Source organism: Manis javanica, chromosome 7 (genome assembly GCF_040802235.1).
Source record: "Manis javanica isolate MJ-LG chromosome 7, MJ_LKY, whole genome shotgun sequence".
Taxonomy (NCBI): Eukaryota; Metazoa; Chordata; class Mammalia; order Pholidota; family Manidae; genus Manis; species Manis javanica.
Genome location: NC_133162.1, coordinates 105003606 through 105031306, shown reverse-complemented (window position 1 = coordinate 105031306; position 27701 = coordinate 105003606). Strand labels below are relative to the sequence as shown.

Genomic DNA, 27701 nt, shown 5'->3' with positions numbered 1-27701 from the left:
ACATGCTAATGATAATGCCCACTTTCATCCCCCGCTCCATCCCTTCCTGCCCACCCTTCCTCCCCAGTCCTTTTCCCTTCTGTAACTGTTAGTCCATTCTTGGGTTCTGTGAGTCTGCTGCTGTTTTGCTCCTTCAGGTTTTTCTTTGTTCTTGTACTTCACAGATGAGTGAAATCATTTGGTACTTGTCTTTCTCCCCCTGGCTTATTTCACTGAGCATAATACCCTCTAGCTCCATCCATGTTGTTGCAAATGGTAGGATTTGTTTTCTTCTTATGGCGGAATAATATTCCATTGTGTATATGTACCACATCTTCTTTATCCATTCATCTACTGATGGACACTTAGGTTCTTCCATTTCTTGGCTATTGTAAACAGTATGGTGAAAAATATAGGGGTGCATATGTCTTTTTCAAACTGGGCTGCTGCATTCCTAGGGTAAATTCCTAGGAGTGGAATTCCTGGGTCAAATTTTGAGGAACCTCCATACTGCTTTCCACAGTGTTTGAACTAATTTACATTACTACCAGCAGTGTAGGAGGGTTCCCTTTTCTCCACAACCTCACTAACATTTGTTGTTGTATGTCTTTTGGATGGTGGTGATCCTTACAGGTGTGAGGTGATATTTGATTGTGTTTTTAATTTGCATTTCTCTGATGACTAGCAATGTGGAGCATCTTTTCATGTGTCTGTTGGCCATCTGAATTTCTTCTTTGGAGAACTGTCTGTTCAGCTCCTCTTCCCATTTTTTAATCGGATTATTTGCTTTTTGTTTGTTGAGGTGCGTGAGCTCTTTATATATTTTGGATGTCAACCCTTTATCAGATCTTTCATTGTTGAATATTTTCTCCCATACTGTAGGATGCCTTTTGTTCTCTTGGTGGTGTCCTTTGCTGTACAGAAGCTTCTCAGCTTGATATAGTCCCACTTGTTCATTTTTGTTTTTGTTTCCCTTGCCCAGGGAGATATGTTCAGGAAGAACTCGCTCATGTTTATGTTCAAGAGATTTTTTGCCTATTTTTTTTTTCTATGAGTTTTATGGTATCATGACTTACATTCAGGTCTTTGATCCATTTCGAATTTACTTTTGTGTATGGGGTTAGACAATGATCGTTTCATTCTCTTACATGTAGCTGACCAGTTTTGCCAACACCAACTATTGACGAGGCTGTCATTTCCCCCATTGTATGTCCATGGCTCCTTTATCATATATTCATTGACCATATATGTTTGGGTTAATGTCTGGAGATTCTATTCTGTTCCACTGGTCTGTGGCTCTGTTCTTGTGCCAGTAACAAATTGCCTTAATTACTGTGCTTTTGTAGTAGAGCTTGAAGTTGGGGAGTGAGATCCCCTCTGCTTTATTCTTCCTTCTCAGGAATACTTTGGCTATTCAGGGTCTTTTGTGGTTCCATATGAATTTTAAAACTATTTCTTTCAGTTCATTGAAGAATGCTTTTGGTATTTTGATAGGGATTGCATTGAATCTAGATTGCTTTAGGCAAGATAGCCATTTTGACAATATTAATTCTACCTAGCCAAGAGGATGGGATGAGTTTCCATTTCTTAGTGTCCTCTTTAATTTCTCTTAAGAGTGTCTTGTAGTTTTCAGGGTATAGGTCTTTCACTTCTTTGGTTAGGTTTATTCCTAGGTATTTTATTCTTTTTGATGCAATTGTGAATAGAATTGTTTTCCTGATTTCTCTTTATGCTAGTTCATTGTTAGTGTAAAGGAATGCAACAGATTTCTGTGTATTAATTTTGTATCCTGCAACTTTGCTGTATTCTGATAATAGTTCTAGTAGTTTTGGAGTAGAGTCTTTAGGGTTTTTTATGTACAATATCTTGTCATCTGCAAATAGTTACAGTCTGACTTCTTCTTTACCAACCTGGATGCCTTCTATTTCTTTGTTTTGTCTGATTGCTGTGGCTAAGACCTCTAGTACTATGTTGAATAACAGTGGGGCGAGTGGGCATCCCTGTCTTGTTCCTGATCTTAGAGGAAAAGCTTTCAGCTTCTCGCTGTTAAGTATGATGTTGGCTGTGGGGTTGTCATATATGGCCTTTATTATGTTGAGGTACTTGCCCTCTATACCCATTTTGTTGAGAGTTTTATCATGAGTGAATGTTGAATTTTGTCGAATGCTTTTTCAGTGTCTATGGAGATGATCATGTGGTTTTTGTCCTTCTTTTTGTTGATATGGTGGATGATGTTGATGGATTTTCAAATGTTTTACCATCCTTGCATCCCTGGGATGAATCCCACTTGATTATGGTGTGTGATCCTCTTGACGTATTTTTTTATTTGGTTTGCTAATATTTTGTTGAGTATTTTTGCATCTATATTCATCAAGGATGTTGGTCTGTAATTTTCTCTTTTTGTGGGGTCTTTGCCTGGTTTGGGTATTAGAGTGATGCTGGCTTCATAGAATGAGTTTGGGAGTATTCCCTCCTTTTCTATTTTTTGTAAAACTTTTAGGAAAATAGGTATTATGTCTTCTCTATGTGTCTGATAAAATTCAGTGGTGAATCCATCTGATCCGGGAGTTTTGTTCTTGGGTAGTTTTTTGATTACCAGTTCAATTTGTCTGCTGGTAATTGGTCTGTTTAGATTTTCTGTTTCTTCTTTGGTCAGTCTTGGAAGGTTTAGAAAGTTGTCCATTTCTTTTAGGTTTTCCAGCTTGTTAGCATATAGATTCTTATAGGATTGTCTAATAATTCTTTGTATTTCTGTGGGGTCCTTCAGGATTTTTCCTTTCCCATTTCTGATTCTGTTGATATGTGTAGATTTTCTTTTTCTCTTAATAAGTCTGGGTAGGGGTTTATCTATTTGTTTATTTTCTCAAAGAACCAGCTCTTAGTTTATTAATTTTTTCTATTGTTTTATTCTTTTCAAGTTTATTTATTTCTTCCCTGATCTTTATTATGTCCCTCCTTCTGCTGACTTTAGGCCTCATTTATTCTTCTTTTTCCAGTTTCAATAATTGTGACTTTAGACTTCCTTTGGTATTGTTCTTTGTTCTTTAAGTAGGCCTGGATTGCTATATACTTTCTTCGTAGAACTGCCTTCGCTGCGTCCCACACAAGTTGGGACTTTGTGCTGTTGTTGTCCTTTGTCTCCATATATTGCTTGATCTCTATTTTGATTTGGTCATTGATCCATTGATTATTTAGGAGCATGTTGTTAAGCCTCTGTGTGTTTGTGAGCTTTTTTGTTTTCTTTGTACAATTTATTTCTAATTTTATACCTTTGTGATCTGAGAAGTTGGTTGGTAGAATTTCAATCTTTTTAATTTACTGAGGATCTTTTGGTGGCCTAGTATGTGGTCTATTCTGGAAAATGTTCCATATGCACTTGAGAAGAATGTGTATCCTGCTGCTTTCGGGTGTTCAGTTCTGTAGATGTCTGTTAGGTCCATCTGTTCTACTGTGTTGTTCAGTGCCTCTGTGTCCTTACTTATTTTCTGTCAGGTGGATCTGTCCTTTGGAGTGAGTGGAGTGTTGAAGTCTCCTAAAATAAATGCATTGCATTCTATTTCCTCCTTTAGTTCTGTTAGTATTTGTTTCACATATGCTGGTGCTCCTGTGTTGGGTGCATATATATTTATAATGGTTATATCCTCTTGTTGGACTGAGCCCTTTATCATTATGCAATGTCCTTCTTTATCTCTTGTTACTTTCTTTGTTTTGAAGTCTATTTTGTCTGATACTAGTACTGCAATACCTGCTTTTTTCTCCCTATTGTTTGCATGAAATATGTTTTTCCATCCCTTGACTTTTAGTCTGTGCATGTCTTTGGGTTTGAGGTGAGTCTCTTGTAAGCAGCATATAGATGTGTCTTGTTTTTTTAATCCATTCAGTGACTCTGTGTCTTTTGATTGGTATGTTCAGTCCATTTACATTTAGGGTGATTATTGAAAGATACGTACTTATTGCTATTGCAGGCTTTAGATTCGTGGTTACCATAGGTTCAAGGGTAGCTTCTTTACTATCTAACCATCTAACTTAACTTGCTTATTAAGCTATTATAAACACAGTGTGAGGATTCCTTATTTCTCTCCCTTCTTATTCTTCCTCCTCCATTCTTTATATGTTAGGTGTTTTATTCTGTACTCTTTTGTGTGTCCTTTGACTGCTTTTGTGAATAGTTGATTATGTTTTTTGCCTTTAGTTAGTATTTGGTTGGTCTGCTCTCTTTGGTGTGATTTTATTTTCTCTGATGACGTCTATTTAGCTTTAGGAGTGCTTCCATCTAGAGAAGTCCCTTTAAAATATCCTGTAGAGGTGGTTTGTGGGAAGCAAATCCCTCCACTTTTGCTTATCTTGGAATGTTTAATTCCTCCTCCTAATTAAAATGATAATCATGCTGGATACAATATCATTGTTTCAAGGCCCTTCTGATTCATTGCATTAAATATATCATGCCCTTCTCTTCTGGCCAGTAAGGTTTCTGTTGAGAAGTCTGATGATAGCCTGATGGGTTTTCCTTTGTAGGTGACCTTTTTTCTCTCTCTGGCTGCCTTCAATACTCTGTCCTTGTCTTTGATCTTTGCCATTTTAATTATTATGTGTCTTGGTGCTGTCCTCCTTGGCTCCCTTGTGTTGTTAGATCTGTGGGTTTCCATGGTCTGATAGACTATTTCCTCCCCCAGTTTGGGGAAGTGTTCAGCAATTATTTCTTCAAAGACACTTTCTATCCCTTTTTCTCTCTCTTCTTCTTCTGGTACCCCTATAATGCGAATATTCTTCCGTTTGTATTTGTCACACATTTCTCTTAATATTCTTTCATTCCTGGAGATCCTTCTATCTCTCTACCTCACCTTCTCTGTATTCCTGTTCTCTGATTTCTGTTCCATTAATAGTCTCCTGTATGTCATCCAGTCTGCTCTTAAGTCCTTTCAGAGATTGTTTCATTTCTGTAATCTCCCTCCTGACTTCATCCCTTAGCTCTTATGTATTTCTGTGCAGGTCCATCAGCATGGTTATAACCTTTATTTTGACTTCTTTTTCAGTAGAATTGGTTATATTGATCTCCCCAGGCCTTCTCTCGGGTGTTGTCTGGGTGATTCTTGACTGAACCAAATTCTTTTACCTTTTCATGGCAATAGAGGTGTTCGTAGGTAGGTGGCGCATGTGTCAGCTGGGAGAACAAAGTCCCTTCCTGCTTACTGGTCACCTTGCCTATCTCTGCTGCCTGTGTTGTTTACCTGCACACTGGGATCCACCTCCAGGTTAATCCTCTGAGCTGCCATGGGTGAGGCAGCCCTCAGGGTAGCCCACATTGAAGGGGACAGCCCTTGTTTTCCCCCATGTCTGAACGCAGCATGGGGAAGTACCAGCTTGAAAACAACCGGTGCAGTAATTGGAAGTTATCTGCCCACAAGAGCATATCTTGTTCTCGCAAATGAGCCAAGATGCCTTACACTGCAAACAGCGAGGCCTTGGGGATGTGTGCACACACCACCACTGCTTACTGGGCAGATTTTTAGAAATCAGCAAGATGTTCTGGCCTGTTTCCCCAGAGTCAGGAAAGATAAATATAGCATTAGGCAGTGTAAAAATTAAAGAGCTTTGCCATATTGGGGCTGCAGCCATTGTCTGTCTGACTTTGTTTTCTGTGTTTTTTGTTCATTCCCGTTTCACAGAGTGAGTGGCTCGCTACACAGAGCCCTGTGGGGAGTGGCAGGCATGCTGGGTGTGTTCTCCTGCCAGAACAGTGTCCCTTCACACCTTGCCCTGGCTTCCTCTGTCTGTGCCAGGCAGCTGCACCCTGGTTGCAGCCTCTGGGTCTGGTCCAGGTAGCTGCATGCCAGGAGGAGACTCTGGGAAGTTGCTGTGGGCGAGGCTGCTCTCTGGCTGCTCGGCCGCTGTGGTTGGCAGCACCAGCTGAGGGGAATAAATGGCAGGCTGCTTATCACTGTGAGGGCCTTCAAAGCTGTGTTGCCACCCAGGTGGTTAGGGCGCCTGGATTTTCTCAGGATCCCAGCCTGCTGTGCTGAGTGTGCCAGGACAATTCCATCTAGCTGTTAGGCCCCTGTCCCTTTAAAACTTTCAAAAAGCACTCGCTTTTCTTTTATCCTAGGAGAGCCAGCTGTGGGGTCCCACTTGCAGATTTTACTTTTCCATTTCTCTCATATCCAGTACACCATGCAATGTATGTGTCTGTTCCTGGTGCAGATTACTAGGGCTGGTTATTTAACAGTATTGTGCTTCCACTCCCTCCCCACTCCAACTCCTCTCCTCCTGCCAGTGAGCTGGGGTGGGGGGAGTGCTCGGGTCCTGCCAGGTTGTGGCTTTGTATCTTACCCCCTTCATGAGATGCTGCATTCTTGCAGATGTAGATGTAGCCTCACTGTTGTACTGTAATTTCTGGTCTCTCTGTTAAGCATAGTTTTATTTGTTGTATTTTCAAAAATATAGATGGTTTTGGGAGATTTCCGCTGCCCTACTCACACCGCCATCTTGGCTCCTCCTCACCAAGACTGGTTTGTAAACCAGTTCATGATACAGATAACTGGTGTGAGACAAGGGAATTTATGCTGTGTTGAAAAGAATAAAACTAATGTATGGACTCAAATCAGAATTGGATGGAAGGATGTGAAGACAAGCATGATGTTGTGAATATGATAGAAGTAGAGCATTCAGTTGACTGAAAGGTCCTGATGTGTAAACATAGAGTGTAAACAAACAATTGGATTACAAGGATGCAGTAGTAGAGAGTCAAATGTCTGAATTTACCAGGTGGAGTTACAGCTATGGAAGTGGAATGGTTGGAGCAGATTTTAGAAGGTCATTGGAGATAAGGAATAAAAGGAACTAAGAGGGAACTGAAAGTCCTATTTTAAGAAGCATGTTAACAAATGAAAACGTATCTGGGAAAGGGTGACCAGAATAATGAAGGGATTCCATATTCAGCTCTACAAATAAATGCGTAGTATTACTGATTGCATACTATATTTATCACATTATTTCAGAGCTGCTGGCAATACAAAGATGAATAAGAATAGTGCTTGATCTTTTGAAGCCTATAGGAATTTGAAAAAGAGAAGACCTAGAGCAAATAAATCTTTAAATATTTAACAATCTGTCGTGTGTTAAAGGAATTAGACTTTTGTCTTTGTGGCCTCTTTGGGTAAAACTATTATCAAGGAATGAAACTAAATAGGAATGTAGATTTTGGCTTAATATGAGTAAGAACTTAAAAACTGCACATACTTACATATGTATATATGACAGTAAAAATATCTAACAGTATACAATAAAGATGAAAAGGAAAAATCATAATCTAATAACTAAATTGTTTTCATTTTTCTTTACTTCTACCCTTGTCCAAATATCTAATCATTTTTACATAGTTTTAACATAGCCCACTGTCATCTGCATATTTTAACATGTACTACCGTCATTTGCATATTTCAGTGAGCATCACCAGGTACCATTCTTTGACATTGTCTTTGTGAGTTGATATTTTCCTTATTTTTACCAATTTAAAGATAGCTTATTGCTTCTGGAGAAGTGATTCATGATTATTTTAACAAATTGAAAAAGAGAAAAAAAACCTTTTAAATAAATTTAAAAAACAACTGGTGTCTAGAGATAACCATTAGTTCTGTGCTTGAATACATGAGGATGGATGGCTGCATGGGTAGTGGATGGTTGGATAGACAGATAGACAGGCAGTTTTACATAATTAGGGCCATATTATACTTATTCTTCTGTAATATTCTGTTTCATTTAACAGCACTTTTAGGATATCTTTCTATATTAATAACTAAAATGCATAATTTTTATTAGATATATATTATATTTTATATATAAGATACTATATTATATATTAAATACTATGTATGTTAGATGTGTTATCTTTAATCCATTCAACAATCCTACAAGGTTGATGATATCTTGTCTATTTTATAGAGGAGTAAACAGATTTGGAAAAGAAAACAATGTGGAAAAGCAGTAATTTAAACATACCTTGCCACCACTTTTCTTCCATTCTCTTTCCAGTGTTTGAAATATTTGGTAATTCATTATCTGTTTATATAGTTGACAATATATAGAATAAATGGACTAAATAAATTAGTATTCTCAAAAAAATCAAGAAGCTGACTATTCTTTTCTTGGTCAACTTTTTTTTAATTTGAAATATAGTTTATATACAATATTATATTGGTTTCACATGTAAAACATAGTGATTCAACAATTATAGATATAACTAAGTGCTCACCACAATAAGTGTACTTACATCTGTCAACATACAAAGATGCTACAGTATTGACTATATTTCCTATGCTGTAATTTCATCCCTGTAACTAATTTATTTTATAATTGGTTGCTTGTGTTTCTTTATTCCCTTCACCTATTTCACCTGTTCTCCCCCTCCCAAATCCCCTAGAGCAACCTGCAGTTTGTTCTCTGTGTTCATGAGTTTGTTGCTGTTTTGGTCTTTAGATTCCACATATAAATGAAATCATATGGTATTTGTGTTTCTCTGTCTGACTTATTGAACGTAATACCCTGTAGGTCCATTCATGTTGTCACAAATGGCAAGATTTTGTTCCTTTTTATGACTGAGTAATATTCCACTGTATATGTGTACCATATCTTCCTTAACCATTCATGTATTGATGGATATTTAAGTTGCTTCCATATCTTGGCTACTGTAAATAATTCTGTGATAAACACTGAAGTGCATTTTTCTTTTCAAATTACTGGTTTTTTTCTCCAGGTAAATTCCCAGAAGTGGAATTACTAGTTGCATGGTATGTTTATTTTTAGTTGAGAAACTTCCATTCTGCTTTCTGTAGTGGCTACACTCTTGGTCAACTTTTTATCTTTTAATTAATTATTTCCTCTTTTTTTTCCTACACAACCATCACTATTTTTTACTCTAAGATTCCAACAGATCAGTCAGCTTCCAATAGGTTGTACAAGCACATAAAATCTTTCCCCCCCATTTCCTGGAGGCCTCCCTCCCACAGCCTTCTGTTCTGCTGCAATCTGGACTGGTTTTTCTTTGAACATGGTACAAAGCTGTCATCCTGAATTTTGTTTTGTCATTCTGCCATACTGGATCCTTAAATTCCTAAAGTCCATAACTTTTGTTTCTTAGTTTATTTTCTGGTCTTCTTTTTAATATCTAAGAAGGAAAAAATTCAACACAGACAAAGATAAACAGAATCGTATAATGAACCACTCCCGCCCCCATGTATATATAAGCTTTAACACAGTCACTCTTCTTTTACCTATACTTTCATCTACCTCTACTACCCCATTTTATTTTGAAGCAAAGCCTAGACATCCCATTTATCCATAAAATATTTTAGTATATGTATTTCTGAAGAGTAAGAACTCTTTTTAAAGAAATAATTCATTATAACACCATTATCATACCTAAAACATTAGAATTAACAATAATTCCTTAGTACTATTTTTAAAATCCAGTATATGTTAAAATTTCCAGTTATCTTGTTAAAATCATAATTTTTCAGTTTTATTTCTTTAAAGCTTTTCACCATAGTTTGGATCAGTACCCAAATAAGGCTCGCATATTACAAATGAGAGGTATCTATCCTAATCTCTCTAATGAAGTCTCTCTTAATCTCCAGGTTTCTCTTCCATATTCTTGCTTTATTAATTTTTAATTTGTTAAGGAAACTTGATTGTTTCTGTAAACTGGATTTTGCATGGAGCTTGCACCTCCATGGTATTGTTTAACATGTTCCTCTGTCCTCTATATTTTTATACTGGTGTCTAGATGTAGGGACATCAATTTTTCTTTGGCAATTCTACTTTTATAGGAATGTTGTGTTCTTCCATCAGAAGGTCCATGATATCTAAAGCCTCTCTTTTTGTGATGTTAGTGGTTGTCAGTGTTCAGTATGTGATCTTTTTTTTTTCTATTTGTTTTAATTAAGGTATCATTGATATACAATCTTATGCTCAGGTCTCACATGAGCAACATTGTGGTTACTAGATTCCCCTCTATTATCAAGTCCCCACCACATATCCCATTACAGTCACTTCCTGTCAGCATAGTAAGATGCTATAGAGTCACTCCTTGTTTTCTCTGTGCTACAGTCTATGATCTGTTTTAGGCATTGCACTGTGGTGATATTCTAATTCTCTTCATTTGTTAGTTGACATACCTCTGAAAAGGAAAACCTCCCTTCCACTACTATTTGGACACTCAGTGATTGTGTTAGTTTGGAAAAGGCAGGCAAAATGCTTATTTTTCTCTTTATTTATGAGTTTTCAAAATAAAAAGTTGTTTTGCTAGCATTCTCTAATGGTGTCCAGTGAGGTTTTTCATTATGAAATTGATTAAATATAAGTCCTCCAACATTTTTCTTTTTCAAGATTGTTTTGGCTGTTCTCTGTCTTGTATTTTCACCTAAATTTTAGGATTAGCTTGTCAAATTTTGCAAAGATGTCAACTGGGAATTTGATAGAGATTGTGTTGAATCTATAGATCAGTTGGAGGAGATTTGCTATTTTAATAATATTAAGTTTTTCCAATCATGAGCAGAATTGGCTTTCCATTTATTTAATTTTCTACAGTGTCATGTAGTTTGCAGTGTACAATACTTTCATTTTTTATAGATGTTATTTATTAGCTTGAGAAAGGTGACTTCTAATCCTAGTTTGTTGAGTGTTTGAGAGTTTTATTTTTAACACACTTTGTTATCTTTATTGATGTTGTCTTCATTACCTTTGACAAATAGGACCATCTTCAATATGGTCTTTTTGACACAATGCCAAGTAGCCTTCAATTGCTTCCTTGCTGTCTGATATGACAAGATGTTCCAGGATCACCTTGTACATGTTTTCTGTGGTTCCTTTTAGCATATTTCCTGGAATTCTGGATACATATTTCTCAATAACTTCCTAAGAATAGTTCATAGAATAATTGTTTTAATACTTATATGACTGCATGTCAATAATCTCTCAATCGATAAAGAGGCTGGATGTAGATTTTTGTTTGAAATCATTTTTCCTGAGCATCTTGAAGTTATTTCTCCATTGTCTCTAATAAAAGAATTACAGTTTCAATCTGATTTTTTATTGTTTGCATTCTTCATGTATATTTGTCTTTCTTCCTATTCTGGAATGTTGTGAAATTGCCCTTTATCACTTACTCTCTAATTTCATAAAAATGTGCCTGGGTTTGGGTCTGTTTTATTCAAATGGTGGGTACTAACTATACTCTTTCAGTCTGGAAATGTGGGTGCTTATATCTGCAAATTACTCATGTTCACCTTTTTCCTCCTTTCCTTCAATCTTTCTTTCTGGAACTTCTATTATTTATGTATTGGTCCTTTAGTGTTCTCATTTTATTTTTTGTTTTCCTTTGTGGAAGATTTCTTCCTTTATTACCCAGATCTTCTGTTTAATTTTTGTTTGACTAAAGAAAATGGCTAAGTTATTATAAATTCTTAACCATTTCTTCTTGCTGTTTATACCTTTATTCTCTGTACTCTCGTATCTTCCTATTTTGGGATGCTTGTTGCTGAAGTTTTTGGTATTATTTTGTTTTATTTTTTGTTCTTACCTTTTCTTCTATTTTTTGCCTTATATGTCTACTCTGAATTTTTTTTCCTGTTGTTTTGGTCTTTGTTGTACATATTGGAGACTTAACTCCATGTCAGTTGATTCTTGAATGTCCAGTCATATTTAAGACTGAAACTGTAAAAAGCTGATTAGGAGAGCGTTTTGACTAGAAAATGATGTGCTTTTCACTGAGGCATACTCAAATGTCATTATGTGGAGGTCATCTTTCTGTGGCCTTTAAAATTTGAAAGGGAAAAAGAATCCTCTATTGTTCTGCTCTATGTGGACGTTTATACCTGGCTATCATCTTTTTGGCATTAACAAATGAATAAGAGAAGCAGAATAATGTTCTTAATGCTTGCTATGTGGACTTTACCTCTGTCTCTGGTTTCCACATAGCACCTCCCCATGACCTCCAGTATTCTTGGTTTCCCGACATTTGAACTCTGGTTCAGTTTATCTATGGAATAAAACCATGGACTTGTTGGGGAGGGAGGGTATCATGATGGCATGATAATGGGAAGAGAATCGGGGCGTTCATCTATTCCTTGTATAGACTTTCAACTAGTGTCCCTGTTTTTAGCTACTGTGTCATACTTACCCTCACCTCAGCTACCTGATACTTCTAATTCCTAAGACATTCTAGGATTTTGTTGATACCTCTCTTTAGGCCCATAATATTCAGCTTGCTTGATTTGGTTAACTTCATTTTTTTCTTCTACAGGTATGTCCACATTTTTGCTGTTGTTTCCTTTCATTCTCTTTGTCCTGGTGGGCTAATGCATTCTTTATTTCTTTGTACTATTGATTATCAATAAATGTTTGTGTTTTTTTTACCATGTTTTAACTAGGACATTTCCTCCACTTCTTTTCCATTTTCCAAAAATTGGTTTACTGTAATTTCTGTTTTCATTTCTCTCATACTCTTTGTTTTTATTTAATAGTTTTGAAATTCCTTTCCTTTCATGTTAGGGTTTTCATAGAACAGTGATAAATATTAATTTGTTATAGTTAACCAGATGTCCCATTCCAAAAGTTGTTGCTTTTGTTTTTTCTAGCACAAGAATTTCTATTTTCAAGAACTGTGGGGTATATGCATTAGTTAGTTTGTCCATTTATTCATTAACTCATAAGCTATTATTATATCTTAGGCATCGTGCAATATTTACTTCATGCATAATTATTTCATGAAGTAATATATTTTCATAGATCCAGATAGATTTTTAACTTGCTCCCAAATTTATCTAAATAACTAGAAGAATAGTTTTTGGATTCATGTGTTTTGTTTTGGTGAGTAGTTTGCCTCGGTTTATTCAGCTCCTTTTAGTCCTGACAATAATGAGATGAAGCTAAATCACGTACATGGGGCAGAAGGCTTCTCATGGGTGCACTCAGCCTTCTGTTGTTAGTAAAGTTCTTTGAGCTCTGTAAAACAGCCGATTCTCAAGCACCAGGAGCCAATTCAGAGAAATGAAGTTCAAAAGTGCAGAAGAAATTCACATATAGATGGAAATAGTGTTTTATGCTTCTTTAGCAAGGCAAATCTAAAGATGTATTTGAATTATCAAACTAATTGTTTACTTTCTTTTGCCAAGTCAGCTACCACTTGTCGATCTGCATTGACTTCTAAACGTTTGTTGAAATTTCTTATTCTCTGATGTTTTCTCTCCCATTCTATCCTTTCTGTTTTTTACTTCCTTTGTTCTTTTATTTTTTAATTCCATTGCTGTCATTCCAGTGGTTTCAAAGGAAGAAATCATGTGATCAATCCACTCTTAACAGCTGAATGGGAGTTAGCTGTTCATTCTAGCCTGGCACCTAACTCAGTATAAACAGTATGTGTATGTGCTAACATTTTCTGTTGCTGAGAGTAATGTATAATCTTATTCATTATTATTTCTCAAGGTGAGCCTTTGAAAACTAATTTGGAAACTAATAACAGTAAAAACAGTGCTGGGTTCCTTATCATTAAAAAGAACACACTCAACAAATTGTTTTCTTATTCTACCATTCAGCTTTGCTACATGTGTTTCTTCATGTTAACAGATATTTTGGTAAAAGGTGTCAGTGGGATTGTAGAGGGGCATCAAATCTTAATGAACTTCATCAGCTATTAAGTGATATAATGATTAGAAGATTAAAGACTGACGTTTTAACCCAACTGCCCCCTAAAATCAGACAACGTATTCCATTTGATCTCCCATCAGCAGCAGCCAAGGTGAGAACCATTGTTTGAAAGTTTTAAGTTACACTATTAAAGATTGTACATATTTTATATTTCACAGAAGGGGAAGTCCACTTTCTTAAGACAGTTTCAATTAATAGAGCATATGGCTTTGTATTTCAAAAAAAAGAAGAAAAATTTAACTTTAGTCATCAAATAATGTGAAAAGGTTCGGTATCCTAGTGGTTTAAAAGATCTATTTCTGCTGACTATAGAAAAAAAGCACTTCAATTACAGATTTATTATTAAGAATTCTAAGTATCTGTAGGGCATGAAACCCAAAAATTAGCAGGGGAAGTTGTTTTTATTGCTCAAGGATTTTTTTTGTAAGTATGAATGGCTGTCTTCTAGAATAACTTGTTCTTGAAATCTGAGAATTGTTCTTGAAATCCGAAAACTGTGATCACATAAATGTGCAGTTTAGTATGTTACAAATCAGAAATGTATTTTACCCAATACTTATTTGCACTTACTTTTGTGGCGTGCAGTGCTTATATATTTTCTGAAATTTCTTCAAATCTGGAATTTGTTGACAAAGACTATTTATTGCATTGCTTTCCCTTAAAAGCTAAAGAATTCTGTAAGCATTGAGCAATATGTTACTCGTAAATAAGAATGATCTGGTTTTCTTTATTCACTATTTTATCATTAGAAAGAAAAATAAGAGAGTCAATGTGATTATATTACATTTTCATTTAACGAATATTCACCAAGTCCTTATGCTTATTTAAATAAAATCATGATTTTATAAACATACTTTGCTAACATACACATTTTCACTACCCTACTTTCCTATGTATTTAAGTTTTTACTTTACTTTGCAAAATGTTCTCCTAAAGAGGAAGCTGTAGTTTTTTGACTTACAGTGTTTGTAAAAAGCTTGGTTTTCATCCATAGTTTGTCACTGGTTTCTGTCAATGCCATGAGCATGTGACTGACTTACCTCAGTTGATGTTTTAAATGAACACACTGGCATCTTTGGGAATTTTCTTTCCTTTTTATATGTTTCTATATAAAAAAGAAAAAAGGACATGATTCATTATTGCATTAATTATTCTGTTCTTTATGCTGTATTTCTAAACATTGTTTTCTTCCACATAGGAATTAAATGCAAGCTTTGAAGAGTGGGAAAAATTAATGAGAGTCCCAGATTCAGGTGCCACAGAGAGTGTCGTGGGGCTGATTACTCGCATGTTCAAACAAACTGCTGTTGCCAAGGTACTCATTGCTGGGCCATCATGTATTTGTCTTGATACAAATTATTTAATGTACTTTAATATTTTTACTTAAGCAGCTTATTTGCATACTGTAATATGTCTTTGCCATTTAATTTTTTAACTCCTTGTTATAGAAAAATTTAGATGTATTCAAAGTGCAAACAACAGTATAATAAACACTCTTACACCTGCCCATATATTGATCCTTTTCAATATATGGGTATACTGGGGTGAAGGTGTATAATATACTTTACACTTTTTCTTTTAAGGGACATACATATATATTCATCTTAGTGTGTTGATGAAGATTAATCATCAACTTCTCTTCTAATTAATATTAATTCTAATTAATATTAAGCTCTTCTAATTAATATTAATATGAGCTGATTGGAAACTAATAACAGTTTTATTAGTGTTTTTTCAGTGTTTTCACTACATAATTGCTTTTTCAGTGTGTTCACTGCATAATTGCTACAATTAATATTTTTTTAATCTAAGTCAGTCATTTTTAATTGGTATTATGTTCTTGGCTCCCTACAGAGATAGATGTACTCATACTCTGTCTGGAAGTGTAAATTAGAGGGTGTTAAGAGTTTTTAAATCTCAGTGGGATTACCTCAGGTAAACTCATCACTGTGTTTGTTGTGGTATTTACCAGCATGGTAGAAGTTATACATACTAATGAGTGTCATTCCTCTCCAATTCTGAGATTTTTTTGTAACATAATTTTTTAAACTGAGGTATATTGAGGTATAATTTATATACAGTAAAATTTACCCTTTTAAAATGTATGCTTCGATGAGGCTTGACAAATATATATACAGTCAGGTAACCACCACTACAATAAAGATAAAGTATAGTTCTGTTACCCCCAAGACTTCCATCATCCACCCTGGCAGTCATTTCCCTCACACGTATCCTCTAGACCTTCACAGACAAAGAAAATTCCTCACACCTACCCTCTAGAACTTGGCATTTTCCAGAATGTCACAAAAATGGAATCATACAGTGTGTGCCTTCAGTCTGACTTCTTTCATTTAACATAAAGCTTTGAAGAGTGATCCCCATTTTTGCATATCATTAGTTTCTTCATTTATATTGCTGAATAATATTCCAATGTATGGCTATATAACAATTTTTTTATTCCTTCACTAATTAGTGACTGGGGTATTCTCAGTTCAGGCCATTATGAATAAAACTATTATCATTCATGTAAAAATCTTTGCATGGACATGTTTTCATTTCACTTAATTTCTCTGTAAATAACTGGGAATTGGACTGCTGATCATATGGAAAGCATAGGTTTAGGTTTATAAAGAGCTTCCAACTTCTTTTTCAAAATGCTATATCATTCTGCATTCCTACTGCCAACAGATTTGAGTTCCAATTGTTCCATATCTTTGTCAGTACTTGGTATCACCAATCTTTTTAATTTTAGCTATTGTAGGAATGTAGTGGTACCTCAATGTTATTTTTTTTTTATTTTGCTATCATTAATGTACAATTACATGAACAACATTATGGTTACTAAACTCCCCCTATTATCAAGTCCCCACCACATGCCCCATTACAGTCATTGTCTGTCAGTGTAGTAAGATGCTATAGAATCACTACTTATCTTCTCTGTGTTATACAGCCTTCCTCGTGTCCACCCCCCCCACATTAGTGCTAAACATAGTGTCCCTTTTCCACCTTATCCCCTCCCTTCCCACCCATCCTCCCCAGTCTCTTTCCCTTTGGTAACTTTTAGTCCATTCTTGTGTTCTGTGAGTGTGCTGCTGTCTTGTTCCTTCCGTTTTTTTCTTTGTTCTTATACTCCACAGATGAGTGACATCATTTGATACTTGTCTTTCTCCACCTGGCTTCCTCAATGTTATTTTAATTTGCCTTTTCCTAAAGTCTAGTGATACTCACTTTATTTTCATCTGTTCTATAGCCATTCCTTTTCTTTTATAAAGTGTCTGTTGTTATAAAGCTCATATTAATATTAATTAGAAGAGCTTTTTATATATTTTAGAAACAAGTCTGCTAACATAAGTCATTTCCAAGTATTTCTTCCAAATCTGTGGATTCCATTTTTGTTTTCTTGACATTGTTGTTATCTATTTTCTTGTTTTATTGAAATAAGTATATTGAAGTATATGTGATATACAGTATTATATTGATTTCAGTGTACAACACAGTGATTCAACAGTTACCCACATTATTAAATCCTCACCCCAATTACTGCAGTTACTATGTGTCAACACAGAAAGATGTTACACAACTCTTGATTATATTCTCCATGCTGCACTTCCATCCCCATGACCAGCTTATATTATTATTGAGAATTTTTATGCCCCTTTTTCCCCTTCACCTTCCTCACCTACCCACCTCAGTCCCTCCCCCAGCCTAACCACCAATCACTTCACAGTGTCTGTGAGACTACTGCTATTCTGTACATTTTGTTTTGTTTTGTTTTTAGACTCCACAGAAAAGTGAAAGTATGTGGTATTTGTCTTTCTTCACCTGGCTTATTTCACTGACCATCATACCTCTAGGCACATCCATGGTATCTCAAATAGCAGGATTTCTTTCTTTTTTACAGCTAAATAATGTTCTATTATACCACATCTTCTTTATCCATTTATCAGTTGAACACTTTTGTTGCACCCATATCTTGGCTATTGTAAATAATGTGGCAGTAAACATAGGGGTAAATATATCTTTTTGAATCACAGATGTTATTTTCTTTGGGAAATTCCTATAAGAGCAGTTACTAGGTCATATGGTATTTCTATTTTTAGTTTTATGAGTACCTTGCATACTGCTTTCCACAGTGGGTTCGTCAATTTACATCCCTACCAACAGTGTAGGAGAGTTCCTTTTGCTCCATATCCTCACCAACAGTTATTTCTTGTCCTTTGAGTAATAGTCATTCTAAATACAGTGAGGTGATATCTCATTGTGGTTTTAATTTGCATTTCCATGATGATTAGTGATGTGGAGCGTCTTTTCATGTGCCTCTTGGCCATCTGTATTTATTCTTTGGAGAAATGTCTGTTCCGGTCCTCTGCCCATTTTTTAATTGAGTCATTTGTTCTTTGGATGTTGAGGTATATGAGCTCTTTATATATTTTGGATGTTAACTCCTTATCAGATAAATTATTTATGAATATATTCTCATACTGTAGGCTGCCTTTTTGTTCTGTTAATTGTGTCCTTTGCTCTACAGAAAATTTTTAGTTTGATATAGTCCTGCTTGTTCATTTTTGCTTTTCTTTCCCTTGCTTAGGGAGATATATCCATAAAAATTGTTCATGCTTATGTTCAAGAGATTTTTGCCTATGGTTTCTTCTAAGAATGTTATGGTTTCATGTCTTGCATTCAGGTCTTTGATCCATTTCAAGTTTATTTTTGTATGGAGTTAGACAGTAATCCAGTTTCATTCTCTTGCATGTAGCTGTTCAGTTTTTTCAACATGACTAATAGAAGAGGCTGTCTTAGCCCCATTTACAGCTCCTTTGTCATATATTAATTGACCAACATATGTGTGGGTTTATATCTGGGTGATCTATTCTGTTCCTTTGATCTGTGAGTCTGTTCTTTTGCCAGTACCATGCTGTTTTGATTACCTTAGCTTTGTAGTGTACCTTGTACTCAGGGAGTGTGATTCCCCCAGCTTTCTTCTTCTTTCTCAGAATTGCATTAGCTATTTGGGGTCTTTAGCAGTTACATGTGAATTTTAGGATTATTTGCTCTAGCTCATTGACAAATGCCATTGTTATTTTAATAGGGATGGCATTGAATCTATAAACTACTTTCAGCAGGATAGGCATTTTGACAGTATTAATTCTTCTAATCCATGAGCACTGACATTGTATTTAAAAGAACAGAAGTTTTAAATTTTGAAACAGTCCAGTTTAACATTATTTTCTTTTAGTTCTGTGCCTTTTGCACCCTAATTTTTGCTTAATCCAAGTTCACAAATATTTTTTCCTAACATTTCTTCTAAAAGTGCCTTATTTTTATGTAATTATTTTGGCTATTTTTATGTAATTATTTTATGTACTAGCAAGAAAGGGTGGAGGTTCAGTTTGGTTTTTTTTTTTTATTTTTTTATTTTATATATCCATGGTTTTGGCACATGGATTCCTAATTGTTCCAGTACTCTTTGTTGGAAGACTCTTTTTCTCTCTCTTTGAATTACCTTGCAACATAGATTAAAAAATCAGTTATATATGTCTGGGTCTGTTTCTGAACTCTATTCTTTTTCATTGATCCATATGTCTAATCTTACAAATACTACAGTGTTTTGATTACTGTACCTTCATAATAAATCTTGACATCACAGCATTAATCACCCCTAATTTTATTCTTTTTCAAATTCATTGTTTATAGTAAGTCCTTTGCCTTTTCTTATGAATTTTAAAATTAGCTTGTTCAGTACATACAATTTTGATTGAAATTGTTTTGAATCAATAGATTAATTCAGCAGAATTGCCATGTCTTTTTTTATTAAGGTCATTGATATACAATCTTATGAAGGTTTCACATGAGAAACATTATGGTTATTACATTCACCCATATTACCAAGTTCCCAACACACACCCCATTGCAGTCACTGTCCATCAGCATAGTAAGATGCTAGACAGTCACTACTTCTCTCCTCTGAGCCATATGGCCTTTCCTGTGACACCCCTACATTATGTGAACCAATCCCCTTCTCCCTCCCTCCCCAGGCTATCTCCCCACCCACTTCCTTTTGGTAGCTGCTAATCTCTTCTTGGAGTCTGAGTCCACTGTTGTTTTTTTTCTTCAGTTTTGCTTTATTCTTATACTCCACAAATGAGTGATATCATTTGGAACTTGTCTTTCTCTGCATGGCTGATTTCACTGAGCATTATACCCTCTAGAACCATCCATGTTATTGGAAATGGTAGGATTTGTTTTCTTCTTATGGTTGAATAATATTCCATAGTGGATATGTACCACATCTTCTTTATCCATTCATCTACTGATGGACACTTAGGTTGCTTCCGTATCTTAGCTATTATAAATAGTGCTGCAATAAACATAGAGGTGCATGTGTCTTTTGGAATCAGGGGTCTACTTTTCTTCAGGTAAATTCCTAGGAGTGGAATTCCTGGGTCAAATGGTATTTCTATTTTCAGTTTTTTGAGGAATCTCCGTATTTCTTTACACAATGGTTGAGCTACTTTACATTCCCACCAACAGTGTAGGAGGGTTCCCCTTTCTCCACATTGTCGCCAGCATTTGTTGTTCCTAGTCTTTCCAATGGTGGCCATCCTAACTGGTGTGAGGTGATATCTCATTGTGGTTTTAATTTGTGTTTCCCTAATAATTAGCGATGTGGAGCATCTTTTAATGTGCCTTTGGCCATCTGAATTTCTTCTTTGAAGAAGTGTCTGTTCATATCCACCACCCATTTTTTAATTGGGTCATTTGCTTTTTGAATGTTGATACATGTGAGTTAATTATATGTTTTTGATGTTGACCCCTTATCGGATATGTCATTTATGAACATATTCTCCCATACTGTAGGATGCCTTTTTGCTCTATTGATGATGCCCTTTGCTGTACAGAAGCTTTTTAGCTTGATGTAGTCCCATTTGTTCATTTCTGCTTTTGTTTCCTGCTTTCCGGAGAAGATGTATTCAGGAAAAAATTGCTCATGTTTATATTCGAGTTTTGCCTATGTTTTCTTCTAAGAGTTTTATGATTTCATGACTTACATTCAGGTCTTTGACCCATTTCAAGTTTACTTTCTGAATGGAGTTAGACAATAATCCAGTTTCCTTCTCTTACATGTAGCTGTCCAGTTTTGCCAACACCAGTTGCTGAAGAGACTGTCATTTCTCCATTGTATATCCATGTCTCCTTTATCATACATTAATTGGCCATATATGTTGTAGTTTATTATCAGGACTCTCTATTCTGTTCCACTGATCTATGGGTCTGTTCTTGTACCAGTACCAAATTGTCTTGATTACTATGGCTTTGTATTAGAGCTTGAAGATGGGGAGCATAATCTCCCCCACTTTATTCTTCCTTCTCAGGATTGCTTTGGCTGTTGAGGTTGTTTGTGATTCCATGTGAATTTTAAAACTATTCCTTCTACTTCTTTGAAGAATGCCTTTAGTATTTTGATAGAGATTGCATTGAATCTGTAGATTGCTTTAGGCAGGATGGCCATTTTGACAATATTAATTATTTCTGTTCATGAACATGTGATGTATTTCCATTTAGTGGTGTCTTCTTTAATTTCTTCCAAATGTCTTGTAGTTTTCAGGGTATAGGTCTTTCACCTGCGTGGTTACATTTATTCTTAGGTATTTCACTCCTTTTGATGCAATTGTGAATGGAATTGTTTTCCTGATTTCTCTTTCTGCTAGTTCATCATTAGTATATGGGAATGCAAAAGATTTCTGTGTATTAATTTTGTATCCTGCAACATTACTGAATTTAGTTATTAGTTCTAGTAGTTTAGTTTTGGGATGGATTCTTTAGGGTTTTTTATGTGCAATATCATGTCATATGCAAACAGTGATAGTTTAACTTCTTCCTTACCAATCTGGATACCTTTTATTTATTTGTGCTGTCTGATTTCCATGGCTAGAACCTCCAGTACTATGTTGAATAAAAGTGTAGAGAGTGGGCAGCTTTGTCTTGTCCCAATCTAAAGGAAAAGATTCCAGCTTTTTGCTGTTAAGTATGATGTTGGCTGTGGGTTTGTCATATATGGCCTTTATTATGTTGACGTACTTGTCCTCTATACCTATTTTGTTGAGCATTTTTATCATGAATGGATGTTGAATTTTCTCAAATGCTTTTTCATCACCTATGGAGATGATCTTGTGATTTTTGTCCTCCTTTTTGTTGGTGTATGATGTTGATGGATTTTCTAATATTGTACCATCCTTGCATCCTGGGAATACATCCCACTTGATCATGATGGATGACCTTTTTGATGTACTTTTGAATTTGGTTTGCTAATATTTTGTTGAGTATTTTTGCATTTGTATTCATCAGTGATATTGGTCTGTAATTTTCTTTTCTGTGTGTGGTTTCTTTGCCTGGTTTTGGTATTAGAGCAATGCTGGCCTCATTGAATGAGTTTGAAAGTATTCCCTCCTTTTCTACTTTTTGGAAAACTTTAAGGAGGATTAATATTAGGTCTTCTCTAAATGTTTGTTAAAATTATGCAGTGAAGCCATCTAACCCAGGAGTTTAGCTCTTAGGTAGTGTTTTAATTACCAGTTCAACTTCATTGCTGGTAATTGGTCTGTTCAGATTTTCTGTTTCTTTGTTGGTCAGCCTTGGAAGGTTGTATTTTTCTAGAAAGGTGTCTGTCCATTTCTTCTAGGTTATCCAGTTTGTTAGCTTATAATTTTTCATAGTATTCTCTAGTAATTTTTTGTATTTCTGTGGAATCTGTAGTGATATTTCCTTTCTGATTTCTGATTCTGTTTATGTGTATAGACTCTTTTTTTTTCTTGATAAGTCTGGCTAGGGGATTGTCTATTTTACTTATTTTCTTGAAGAACCAGCTCCTACATTCATTGATTCTTTCTGGTATTGTTTTATTCTTCTCAGTTTTACTTATTTCTTATCTTCTCTTTATGTCCCTCTTTCTACTGACTTTGGGCCTCATTTGTTCTTCTTTTCCTAGTTTCATTAATTGTGAGTTTGGACTGTTCATATGGGATTGTTCTTCTTTCCTGTGTTAAGCCTGTATTGCAATATACTTCCCTCTTAGCATGGCCTTCACTGCGTCCCACAGTTTTTGTGGTGTTGAGTTATTGTTGTCATTTGTCTCCATATATTGCTTATTTGTTGTTTTAATTTGTTCATTGATCCATTGATTATTTTGGAGCATGTTGTTAAGCTGCCTTGTGTTTGTGGGGTTTTTTGTTTTCTTTGCATAATTTATTTCTAGTTTCATACCTTTGTGGTCTGAGAAGGTGGTTGGTACAATTTCAGTCTTTTTGCATTTACAAAGGCACTTTTTTTGCTCTAGTATATGATCTGTTCTTGAAAATGTTCAATGTGCACTTACGAAGAATGTGTATCCTGCTGCTTTTCAGTGGAGTGTTCTGTAAATATTTGTTAGGTCCATCTGTTCTAATGTGTTGTTCAGTACCTCTGTGTCCTTACTTATTTTCTGTCTGGTTGATCTGTCCATTGGAGTGAGTGGAATGTTGAAGTCTCCTTAAATGAATGTATTTCATTCTGTTTCCTCCTTTAATTCTGTTAGCATTTGTTTCACATATGTAGGTGCTCCAATGTTGAGTGAATAGATATTTATAATGATTATATCCTCTTGTTGGACTGACCCTTTTATCATTATGTAATGTCCTTCTTTGACTCTTGTTACTTTCTTTGTTTTGAAGTCTATTTTGTTTGATAGTAGAAGTGTAACTCCTGCTTTTTTCTCTCTATTGCTTGCATGAAATCTTTTCCCCTCCCTTCACTTTTAGTCTGTATATGTCTTTGGATTTGAAGTGAGTCTCTTGATGCATCTTGTTTATTTATCCATCCAGTCACTCTATATCTTTTTTTTGGTGCACTCAGTCCATTTACATTTAGGGTGATTATCGATAGATATGTACTTATTGTCATTTCAGGCTTTAGATTCATGGTTACATCTAAAGGGTTTTCTTCTCTCCCTTCTTTTTCTTCCTCCTCCGCTCTTTATATATTAGTGTCATATTCTGTACTCTTTGTGTATCCCTTCACTGACTTTGTGGGCAGTTGATTTACTTTCACATTTGCTTAGCAATTAATTGGACTATGTCCTTTACTGTGGTTTATTTTCTCTGGTGACACCTGTTTAGCCTTAGGAACACTTCCATCTATAACAGTCCCTGTAAAATACACTGTAGAGACAGTTTCTGGGAGGTAAATTCCCTCAACTTTTCATTATCTGGAAATTGTTTAATCCCTCCTTCAAATATAAATGATAATCTTGCCTGGTAGAGTATTCTTGGTTGCAACCCTTCTGTTTCATTTCATTTAATATATCATCCCACTCTCTTTTGGCCTGTAAGGTCTCTGCTGAGAAATCTGATAGCCTGATGGGTTTTCCTTGTAGGTAATTTTTTCTCTCTGGCTGCTCTTAGTACTCTGTTCTTATCCTTGATCTTTGCCATTTTATTTATTATATGTCTTGGTGTTGTCTTTCTTGGGTCCCTTGTGTTGGGAGATCTGTGTACTTCTATGGCCTGAGAAACTATTTCCTTCCCCACATTGGGGAAGTTCTCAGCAATTACCTTCTCAAAGACACTTTCTATTGCTTTTTCTCTCTTTTTCTTCTGGTACCCTGTAATGCGAATGTTGTTCTGTTTGGATTGGTCATCACATAGTTCTCTTAATAATCTTTCGTTCCTAGAGATCCTTTTTTCTCTCTGTGCCTCAGCTTTTCTTGTATTCCTGTTCTCTAATTTCTGTTTCATTTACTGTCTTCTCCAGCTCATTTAATCTGTTTTTAAATCCATCCATTGTATGTTTCACTTCAGATACTATATAAATATATATATATTTTTTTAGAGTACATCTCATATTTCTTGATCAAATGGTTGTTAACAACAATAAAATTCTGTATAGGGGGGACAATGCTCAATGCACAATCATTAATCCATCTCAAGCCTAATTCTCATCAGTCTCCAATCTTCTGAAGCATAACGAACAAGTTCTTACATGGTGAACGAATTCTTACATAGTGAATAAGTTCTTACATGGTGAACAGTACAAGGGCATTCATCACAGAAACTTTTGGTTTTGATCACGCATTATGAATTATAAACAATCAGGTCAAATATGAATATTCATTTGATTTTTATACTTGATTTATATGTGGATCCCACATTTCTCCCTTTATTATTATTATTATTTTTATTTTTAATAAAATGCTGAAGTGGTAGGTAGATGCAAGATAAAGGTAGAAAACATACTTTAGTGTTGTAAGAGAGCAATTGTAGATGTGTGCCTGTAGACTATGTGTTAATCCAAGCTAGACAAGGGCCTTAAAACATCCACGGATGCAGAATATTTCTCTCAAAACAGGGGGGTGAGGTTCTAAGCCTCACCACTGTTGATCCCCAATATCTCACCTGATGGCCCCCCTGCGACTGTGCCTGTCTTAGGTTGTTCCTCCCTTGAGGAATCTTACCCGTCTCTGGCTAACCAGTCATCTCACAGGGCCATACAGGGAGATGTAAAGTTTATAAGTGAGAGAGAAGCCATAGTGTTTGAAAAGGTTAGCTTTTTACTTCTTTGCAGATTTATGCCCTGTGGCTTCTATGCCCAGCACTTGTCTCAAGGTATCTTTACCACCTGCAGGAATTCTGATGCTTGGTAAATTCTATATGAGGCACCAATTCTATTTAAGGGTTGTTGAAGAGACTGTCATTTTGCCATTGTATGTCCATGGCTCCTTTATGAAATATTAATTGACCATATATGTTTGGGTTAATTTCTGGAGTCTCTAATCTGTTCCACTGGTCTGTGGCTCTGTTCTTGTGCCAGTACCAAATTGTGTTGATTACTATGGCTTTGTAGTAGAGCCTGAAGTTGGGGAGTGAGATCCCCCCTACTTTATTCTTCTTTTTCAGGATTGCTTTGGCTATTGGGGGTCTTTGGTGTTTCCATATGAATTTTTGAATTATTTGTTCCAATTCATTGAAGAATGTTGCTGGTAATTTGAGAGGGATTGCATCAAATCTGTATATTGCTTTGGGCAGGATGGCCATTTTGACGATATTAATTCTTCCTAGCCATGAGCATGGGATGAGTTTCCATCTGTTAGTGTCCTCTTTAATTTCTCTTAAGAGTGACTTGTTGTTTTCAGGGTATAGGTCTTTCACTTCTTTGGTTAGGTTTATTCCTAGGTATTTTATTCTTTTTGATGCAATGGTGAATGGAATTGTTTTCCTGATTTCTCTTTCTATTGATTCATTGTTAGTGTATAGGAAAGCTACAGATTTCTGTGTGTTAATTTTGTATCCTGTGACTTTGCTGTATTCCGATATCAGTTCTAGTAGTTTTGGAGTGGAGTCTTCAGGGTTTTTTATGTACAGTATCATATCATCTGCAAATAGTGACAGTTTAACTTCTTCTTTACCAATCTGGATTCCTTGTATTTCTTTGTTTTGTCTGATTGCCGTGGCTAGGACCTCCAGTACTATGTTAAATAACAGTGGGGAGAGTGGGCATCCCTGTCTGGTTCCCGATCTCAGAGGAAATGCTTTCAGATTCTCGCTATTCAGTATAATGTTGGCTGTGGGTTTATCATATATGGCCTTTATTATGTTGAGGTACTTGCCCTCTATTCCCATTTTGCTGAGAGTTTTTATCATGAATGGATGTTGAATTTTGTCAAATGCTTTTTCAGCATCTATGGAGATGATCATGTGGTTTTTGTCTTTCTTTCTTTTTGTTGATGTGGTGGATGATGTTGATGGATTTTCAAATGTACCATCCTTCATCCCTGGGATGAATCCCACTTGGTCATAGTGTATGATCCTTTTGATATACTGTTGAATTCTGTTTGCTAATATTCTATTGAGTATTTTTGCATCTACATTCATCAGGGATATTGGTGTGTAATTTTCTTTTTTGGTGGGGTCTTTGCCTGGTTTTGGTATTAGGGTAATGTTGGCTTCATAGAATGAGTTTGGGAGTATTCCCGCCTCTTCTATTTTTTGAAACACTTTAAGGAGAATGGGTATTATGTCTTCTCTGTGTGTCTGATAAAATTCCAAGGTAAATCCGTCTGGCCCCGGGGTTTTGTTCTTGGGTAGTTTTTTGATTACCGTTTCAATTTCTTTGCTCGTAACTGGTTTGTTTAACTTTTATGTTTCTTCCTTGGTCAGTCTTGGGAGGTGTATTTTTCTAGGAAGTTGTCCATTTCTTCTAGGTTTTCCAGCTTATTGGCATATAGGTTTTCATAGTAGTCTTTAATAATTCTTTGTATATCCATGGAGTCTGTCATGATTATTCCGTTCTCATTTCTGATGCTGTTGATTTGTGTTGATTCTCTTTTTCTCTTAAAAAGTTTGGCTAGAGGCTTATCTATTTTGTTTATTTTCTCAAAGAACCAGCTCTTGGTTTCGTTGATTTTTGCTATTGTTTTATTCTTCTCAATTTTGTTTATTTCTTCTCTGATCTTTATTATGTCCCTCCTTCTGCTGACTTTAGGCCTCATTTGTTCTTCTTTTTCCAGTTTCGATAATTGTGATGTTAGACTATTCATTTGGGATTGTTCTTCCTTCTTCAAGTGTGCCTGGATCGCTATATACTTTCCTCTTAAGACTGCTTTCACTGCATCCCACAGAAGTTGGGGCTTTGTGTTGTTGTTGTCATTTGTTTCTATATATTCCTTGATCTCTATTTTGATTTGTTAATTGATCCATTGATTATTTAGAAGCATGTTGTTAAGCCTCCATGTGTTTGTGAGCCTTTTTGTTTTCTTTGTAGAATTTATTTCTAGTTTTATACCTTTGTGGTCTGAAAAATTGGTTGGTAGAATTTCAATATTTTGGAATTTACTGAGGCTCTTTTTGTGAGCTAGTATGTGGTCTATTCTGGAGAATGTTCCATGTGCACTTGAGAAGAATGTATATCCTGTTGCTTTTGGATGTAGAGTTCTATAGATGTCTATTAGGTCCATCTGTTCTAGTGTGTTGTTCAGTGCCTGTGTGTCCTTACTT

General features: G+C 35.5%; 1 protein-coding gene across 7 annotated transcripts in view; it reads left to right on the top strand.

Moving 5' to 3' along the window:
- ZRANB3 (zinc finger RANBP2-type containing 3) overlaps nt 1–27701 on the top strand; it is a 331095-nt gene that overhangs the window by 190863 nt on the left and 112531 nt on the right. For 6 of the 7 annotated variants that reach the window (XM_073241365.1, XM_073241364.1, XM_073241366.1 and 3 more), the window contains 2 exons: nt 13597–13768; nt 14876–14992. In XM_073241365.1, the coding sequence (XP_073097466.1) occupies nt 13597–13768; nt 14876–14992 (289 nt within the window). The remainder of the gene's footprint in view (nt 1–13596; nt 13769–14875; nt 14993–27701) is intronic. The other variant, XM_073241368.1, reaches the window with a different exon arrangement.